Genomic DNA, 8,048 nt, shown 5'->3' on the forward strand with positions numbered 1-8,048 from the left:
GGGGATAACAAGGGTGGCCGGAGGGCGGGACACAGGGAGGACAGTCCATGGACATAATGATAGATAAGGAGTCCAGAAAATGACCAGACAGAGAGAGACTAGGCAAAGAAAACAAAAGTGACAGCCTTGAACAGAAAATGAATCCTCGGGATGGAAATATGACACAGAAAGTAAGCCCACTAGACACTGACATGGAGAGGATCCTATTCTGGAACCAAAGGATAACAGAAAGAGGCATGGACATCAAAGAAAAGGGCTGCACTTAGACAAGCAGACCAATAGGTCTGGAGTGACCAGAAGACAGAAGCCACACAGGGATATGACAAAGAGCCCTCCGGCCAGGGCTGGTTCATCAAGAGATGCAGGGCCAGGGGAGTGGGTCCCAGAAGCCCACTGCCCCCAGCTGGGATGAGGGTGGGGGTGGAGTTACCTCCTCTGGGAGTGGTAAGGGGCTGGACTCCAGGACTTCTTCCTCTTCACCTGGGGTGGGGTCCTAACCCCAAGGGGAGGGGGAGGAGAGTAGCGGAGAAGGGGAGGGGGAAGGCAAGAGGAGGTTAGAGCACACAGGGAGGCAAAGCAGCACCTGTCCCGCCCCAGGGCAGTGCGATTCTGTGCTGGGGGATGGGGGAAATCTCAGATCTTGCAGCCCCTTTGGAGGGCAGACACTGGGGAGAGTAAATCCCCGAGGTCTAGAGGTTTGGGGGCAGAGATCTGGATGCCCCGGCTCTACCTGCCGGTAACCGCTGCCTCTGGTCCTGGGAGGGGCCCGGGCAGTGGGGGGAGCCGCCCGACGAGCTGGGCGTCGAGAGGGGGAAGGATGGCCACCTGCTGGACCAGAGCCTCCAGCTCGAGAGGGCCTCCGGCCTGGTGAGGGGGACGCCTGCCGGGCCGCTGAACGCTTGGCAGGTGGGTTAGACTTTCGGGGAGGGGTCCGACGCCCCCTAGGGGAAGGGGGAGCCCTGTGGTTGGGGCTCTGAGATCGCTGCAGCAGAGAGACAGGAGAGGGGCAGCGAGTAAGTCAACCTTCATAATCTAAATATATGGTGTCTCTCCCCAGAAACTAGGGAGAGGAGGAAAATGGTCCAGGAGGTGTTTGCAAGGGGTGCTGGGAATAAGGGGAGAAATGTAGGGGTCCCTCCAGTTTACCTGATAATCAGGGGTCGTCCCAGTAGTCATCACATCGGAATAGGGGGGCTCGTAGTCATAGTAGAGAGACTCAGTGGGCTGGGATAAGGGAAGGGGGGTGGGAGGACGGGGTAGGGAGAGGAAGGAGATGGGGTCATTGCAGGCAGGAAGGGTGGGGAGGGACAGATAAGGAGATGGTTTGGGAGGTGGGAAACAGGAGACAAGGAGTTGGGAAATAGGTGAGGATAAAAGGAGAGGAGGGGGTCAGGAGAGAGATAGGGAGAAGTGGGAAAGGAGTGGGCCCCACATGTGGGACAGAAGCAGACATGATTAAGAGATTGTTCCTTCAGTCTTCAGACCACTGACTCAGATCATATCTGTCACCCTAACCACCCAGAACCCACCCAATCCAGTTTCCTTCCCTTTCCCCACCACAGCCCCTATCCTGCATCTCTATGTTTGGGAGACTAGAAATGGGAAATTAGGACTCCCTCCATTCCTACCCATTCCCTGTTTCTCTTCCTTGGTCTTACCATCTCGGATTTTTTTCTTCCTATTTCTGTCTCCCCTACTCTGGTCTCCCACCTTCTACCCCAAGGCTTGTCCCTCCCCCACTATCTCCCAATTTATTTTTATTTTTCTCAATATGGGGGAATGGAATCCAGGGGTGCCCTGCCACTGAGCTACACCCTCAGCCCTTTATTTTGAGACAGAGTCTCACAAAGTTGACAGGGCTGGCCTCCAACTTGTGGTCCTCCTGCCTCAGCTTCCTGGGGAGCTGGGTGATGTGTGCACCACCACGCCCAGCCTCCAATCTCTTAATTCAAGAAAGGGATGGAAACCCAAGAACACAGTTCCAGGTAGACTGGCAGAGGATGAGACACAAGCAGGGAACACAGCTCCCAGCCATGAATTCTTCATAATGACTCTTTTTATTTTTAAATGAAAATAAAAAGATTGATGAATGTGGACTGGGAGGGGAAGGGTGATGGGAATGGGCAGGTACAGCTGATTAAGGGAGCTACGGAGAGGAGAAAGTGAGCCCAAAAGGGATGGAGAGCCCTGGAACATTGGGGGCTTCCCCTGGGGAGTTTTCTGGGTGTCATCCCTCCCTGGAGTGTGTTGCAGTTGTGGATTTGCCCCACTCCCTCACCTGCTGCTGGGGTTCCTGGTTTTGTGGCCTATGAAGTCTTGATGGTTGCTGCTTTGGAGATCTCTGGGCTCTGTGAGGCTGCTGGTTCTGAGGTCTCTCCCTGTGGCTCCCTTCACATTCCAGATCCTTTTGTTCACAGGATTGGTAGGCGGCTTGGACTCCTGGAACAATGAGAAGCTCCTGGACATCACCCTGCAAAGATATGAGAAAGGAACATCCTCAGAGAGAGGTGCAGAGAGATTCAGAGAGAAACAGGGAAAAATATGGGATAAGGGGTAGGAGGCCAATCCTAGGTAAAGCTACATAATGGGAGAAGGTTGTTACCAGTCCTCCCATGAACTCAGCCCTTTTCAGTTTTCAAAGGACCTCACAGGACCTTTAAAACAATTGGGAAAATCAGTAAGACAAGAATCTTTATGCCCATTTTTCAGATACATTACATTCCAAATAGCTCAAAAAGCCTCAATGGCACACACCTGTAATCCCAGTGACTCAGGGCTGAGGCAAAAGGATTAAAAGTTCAAGACCAGACTGAACAACAAAGTGAGATGCTGTCTCAAATAGAAAAACAAAAAATTTTAAAAGGCTGGAATGTAGCTCAGTGGTAGAGTGTCCCCGGTTTCAATCCCCAGAACCAGGGAGTGGAGGGGAGGGCAATGACTCCCTTCCATGGTCACTCCCTCAGAGCAGCAGAATCAAGACTAGAACACAGGACTTCCAACTTCAAGTTCAACACATATTGCCTACTCCCTGCCCTTTGTGATAATGAATGAGCCATTCACAATGGCTTCTTGAGACAGAGGTCTAGGCTGTCGCCTTGGCTTTATAATGGCAGTGATGATGAGAATTTTTAGGACCTCTAGAAATTGGGGAGGGGAACTTTCTTCTGAATGCCAAAGTTATTTAATTGTGCCCACACATGTTATTTAGAAACCCAGCCTTACACATAGTTTGGGCCACTGTATCATCTCCAGTGCTAAATTGGGAGCTCCTTGGGATTCAGAGACAGGTATCCATAAAATGTTTATGAACTGGGTAGGTGGATGAATGGAGAGATGATTGGATAAGTGAATAGGGACTCACAGCCACAACTGAATGGGAGTGTTGATGGATGATAAATGAATGAATAAATGCATCAGTGGATTGACAGGTGAGTGAGAGGCACAGAGTAGTAGATGGATACAGATTTGTGGGTAAATAGAAGGACAGAATTTAACATGTGATTAAATAAATGACCACATGGGGAGTGGATGGGTGAGGAGATGGGTGGGTAAATGTACAGAAGGAGAGCGATTGAATTGGTAGAAGGACAGATGGTTAGATAAGTAGGTGAATGGATGTGCACATGTATGTGTGCACACAACCTCATATGCATAGGTAGATGTGGGGGTAATGGATGGAGGAGTGAATAGATGGATGGATGGATGGGTGGGTGGGTGGTTTGAAGAAGGAAGCAGTTGGGCAGGATGAGTGAGTGGGGAGATACAAGCCTAAATGCATGAAAAGGTAGGTAAATGTGTGAATGGATGAGTGGGTAAATAAGTGGGTGATGGCTGCATATGTGGGTCAATGGGTGACTGGGTGAATGGGCAGGTGGACGAATAGATAGATTAGGTAGATAGATGAAAACTGAAAACAGAATTAGTGGCTGTGAGCTGTCCATCCATATAAGTGGGTATCTTATTTCTAACAGAGAAAATTAGGCCTAAAGATGGGAAATGAAAATAGGAATTCCTAAGGGGAAAAAATAAAGGCCTAGGGAAAAGGAAGATGGGGTAATGGAGCCAGAAGGGGAGTGGGCACAAAATAGGGGAGCAGAAATCACTCTTTTCTCAAACTGCCCTGCTGACCTCAAAGACTTCTTCATCCAGGATACGGGCACCAAAGATCACCACTCCACGGGTATCCAACACAGGACGAGCACTTCGGGGAAGGGGCCGGGTGACTCGCTTCTTGCAGTCAACAATGAGGGTGACAGACTGGCCTTTCACTGCCACAGCCACACGGTGCCACCTGGTCATGCGGAAAGAGGTTCAGGTGAATGAATGACTGACTGACTGGAAGCAGGGAGGCTAACAGGTTGGGGAGCAGCTGATAGATGTGTTGGAGGCAACAATAAAAGTAGTGGTCACAATAGCTATCGTTTACTGAGTGCTAACCATGCGCAGGCTGGGTGTGATGGTTTTCTTAATTGATCTCTCTTACAGATATAAAAATTGATGTTCAAAAAAAGTTAAATTGCCCAAGGAACAGGTTAGTACTACAGGCAGAGCAAAGATAGAGATTCTAAAGCCAAAAACTCTGGTCTGGAAGTGACTGGCATTTGGGCAGTGGGTAAATGTTGTGTGGTCAAAAGGGTTGGCAGGATTTCTCAGTTAAGGGAACAGGGGTCCTGGGGCACATTCTCCTGAAAATGTGGGTCAGACAGGCCACTGGGGAAATTGACTCACTTGCCATCAGCTAGACTGAGGCCTCGGAAGACTGGTTGGGCCTGGGGTTGAGGCCGTCCAGTCTGGTCTTCATATAGAAAGCGAACAGGTCGTCCAAGCTCCAGACCCAGCTGTTGGACACCCTGGGCACTGTAGAGAGTCAAGAGGGGAGCCTGGAGGCCAGGACGGGTCCGGACAACAGTCAGCAGAGAGAAATCTTTGGGAAAACCTTCTGGTATGGGAGAAAGATACACAGAGATGTAATGAGAGACAGACACAACCCCTTCCCTCCTGCCATCTGATCCCAGACTCCATCCACCCTCTGGCTTCTCCCGGCTCTCCTTCCCTAATCTTGTCACACATACCTGGGAAGAGCTGGCGGGTGGGTGCACTAAGCTGATCAGGTCGCGACACTCTGTAGGCCACATGAGATGGACAGATGCCCCTTGCCTTCCGGACACCATCAGGGAGGGAGGGAAACCTCAGGGCCCGGAGCACATCCACAGAGGGTGCACCTAGGAGAGTCCATGAGGGTCAGGAAAAAAGAGTCTGCCCTCAGGAGGGCCTAGATAGGGGACATCAAGGTCTAGAACTCAGCATCCTAGGGCTCAAACTCCCTGGAAGGCAAAGATCACCTGTCCTTTACTTTCTTCTGAATGGGGTCCACATGGATGAAAAGCACAAAGTTACCTGGAGGGGGAAGGCAGCTTGGCCCCAAACTCGACTTCCAACATCTGTCTTTCTTACTACCTCCCTATCTCTGTCTCTCAGCCCAAGAACCTATCTCCATTAATATCTCTTAAGCTCTCTCTCAACTTGCCATCTGTCTCCTCTTCTCTCACTCTGATTCTCTGCCTGTGCACCTGCTGGTCTTTCTCTGCATCTCTTCCTTCTCCATTTCCTTCACATTCTCTCCATCCTTTTCTTTCCCTGTTTTTCCTCCCTCTCTCCCTCCCTTTCCATATCTCCCAGTCTCTGGCTTTCTGGCATCTGTCCCATTTCCAGCACAAACAACATCTGGTCAATCGATCATTCTGGGCACGGGAGGGGCAGGGGGGCCACCAGGAAAAGAGCAGAGAGGCAACTCTATGGGAGAGGAATTTGAGCTGCTACAGATCTGGGCTTAGAGAGGTGGAGACAACTCTGCCCATCCTGAGGAGATACAAGAAATAACAAGAGATACAAGAAAGAGCTATCCCCAGAGCCTGTGCCCCGTGGCTTGCAAGACAGACTCGGGGTGGAGGGGATGGCTGAAGCTGCCACGCAGAGCAGAAGCAGATCCAGGGCCCCAAGCCACACATCTGTAGATCCCATCAGAGTTCTTGCCCAAAACCCGGGCAAGCTCCCCACACCTGGAACCTTCATCCTGCCCTGCCACTCCCACCACCTGTGATCCAAAGATTCAAATCACAGGCTCCAGCTTGGTCCATCCAGACCTCAGCTTCCTAGAGCCCAAACTCCCTGGAAGACAAAGGTCACCTCTCCCTGGCTTGTTCCCCAGGATACACACTTCTCACACTGTCAGCTCCAGATTGGAAAAAAAAAATCCCCAAAAAGTTTCAGCAAAATGTTCAAAGAAGTGTGGGCCAGGGCAGAGGCCAGAGCAGTTGGGAGAGCAGAGCTGGGTGGGGTGGGTGAGGTGGGGCAGGCAGGAGAGAAAAGGCCCTTTGAGTCCAGGAGCCGGGAAACCACAGCCTTCCCCCCCCCACCCCGCCCCTGCCTGAGCCTGGCCCCCGCGTGTGGCAGCTCCGCAAACACCAACACACAAGGGCCGCTTTGAGAGATGAAGGTGAATGAGACACAGAGACTCACAGAGACCCCAGGCCAAGGAGACCTTGGAGGCCCCCACCCTCCTCCAGAGCCCAGAAGAGTACAGTTGAATCCTATGCACAACTATCCACCGGCCTGCCCACCTTCTTCCCACCTCAAGCCACATTCACCCCACTGTCTCATCTGCCCACAACTCCCTACTGGTATCCCATCACCCTCAACCTCTGAATCCCCAAATGCCCTATTCTCTAATCTCAGGACTGCCATAGTAACCCATCTCCCTAGAGTCCCACCTCCACCCACTCAGCCCCCAAAGGAACACAGTCATCATGACTAGCCCCTGCCTTCATGCCAAAGAGTTCCTTTCCCCCAAGAAAGACTCCTAAACCCTGTATACACATACACATCAATATCCTGTCCCTGAGCCTCACTCCTCAGAACTTGGAAGTTCTTTCTATAATCTAGTCTAAATTCGTTATGCTGCCATTCTGACCATTTTCTCTCCAGAGCAAAGAAATGAACAGTCAAGTTATAAACAAATCAGTCCCCCTGTTTTTTGGGAGAAACTGAACTCCAGCCTGCCCAGTGCTCCCAGCCTCCTGTTCTGATATCAAATCCCCCTTTCTAGGAGCCAGAACTTCTGTGTCCTGGGGGGGGAAAAAAAGGAAAGGATGGGATTGTGGACACCAGGGTCCCAGGGGAGCCCGAATGGCCAGAGGGGGAGGGGTGGAGCAGGAATGCAAAGAGTTGGCTCCAGCCTCAGACACCTGATCCCGGCCTGTCCAGCGGCCGTCCTGTTGGCAGCCAGCCCTAGTGCTCCCCAGAGCCAGCCGCGTGGCAGCATCGAGGGCACAGGGAGGGGGTGGGGGACATTGCCGGGGGAGACCAATGGGACAGATAGTGGAGGCATCCCTTCTTTCTCAGCATACTAGCCTCTGCTCTGCCCCAAGATGTTCATCCCTCATCCCTCACCCATCAACACTGGTATCTACCATCCCAACATCAGCAAAGCCTGGACCAGACTGGCCCTAGCTATCCTGAGGAACCAACAAAAGCACTCAGGGCTGTCTATGGTGACTCTCATCCTTTCGGCTTTACCTGCCTCTTCCAGTCACTTCAAAGAGAGAGATCCCTACTCTCTTTCCAAAGAACCCAAGTATCCTGCCTTCCTGCCTAAACCCTGAAGACCCCAAATCCCTTTCTTAGACTTAGAATCTACTGCCCCAGGTATCAGTGCTCCCCTCCTGGGGGATACTTAGAGCTCCAGCAGACTCAGACGACCAGGCTTCAGAATTCCTCTTACCTGCCCAGCCCGGGGCAGCGCTGAGCCCCAGCACCAGAGGTAGGAGCAGGAGGAGGCGATGGCAGCGGCTGCACCGCTCCATGACTGGACGACCAGAGCGCCAGGTCCCAGGGACCCAGGTACGCCCGGAGGCTGACAGGAGACAGCAAGCAGGCTGTGAGTCTCCGAACCCGGGATTCAGGAGAGGTCAGAGGCTGTCCGCAGCGACAGCTTTCAACGGCCCCGTTCCATACAGCGAGGTGCCGTCGGGGTTCCGATGCTGCTCCCT

At 52.1% G+C, this 8,048-nt stretch overlaps 1 protein-coding gene across 7 annotated transcripts in view; it reads right to left on the reverse strand.

The window, feature by feature from the left end:
• The window catches only part of Col11a2 (collagen type XI alpha 2 chain), a 28,383-nt gene extending 20,341 nt beyond the window's left edge, over positions 1-8,042 (reverse strand). For 5 of the 7 annotated variants that reach the window (XR_007348394.1, XR_007348395.1, XR_007348396.1 and 2 more), the window contains exons 1-7: positions 7,781-8,042; positions 5,073-5,222; positions 4,729-4,939; positions 4,129-4,291; positions 2,279-2,470; positions 1,147-1,224; positions 431-493 (exon numbers count right to left, since the gene is read on the reverse strand). Coding sequence is in view for 4 of the 7 variants with exons in the window: in XM_048805098.1 (XP_048661055.1) it covers positions 431-493; positions 1,147-1,224; positions 2,279-2,470; positions 4,129-4,291; positions 4,729-4,939; positions 5,073-5,222; positions 7,781-7,862 (939 nt within the window). In the remaining 3 variants the exon portion in view is untranslated. Of the gene's footprint in view, positions 1-430; positions 494-1,146; positions 1,225-2,278; positions 2,471-4,128; positions 4,292-4,728; positions 4,940-5,072; positions 5,223-5,397; positions 5,547-7,780 lie in introns of those variants that run through there. The other 2 variants (XM_048805099.1, XM_015487561.2) reach the window with 2 other exon arrangements.
• Between the last annotated feature and the right edge of the window lie 6 nt (positions 8,043-8,048).

The sequence above is a fragment of the Marmota marmota genome, unplaced genomic scaffold (genome assembly GCF_001458135.2).
Source record: "Marmota marmota marmota unplaced genomic scaffold, marMar, whole genome shotgun sequence".
Lineage (NCBI taxonomy): Eukaryota > Metazoa > Chordata > Mammalia > Rodentia > Sciuridae > Marmota > Marmota marmota.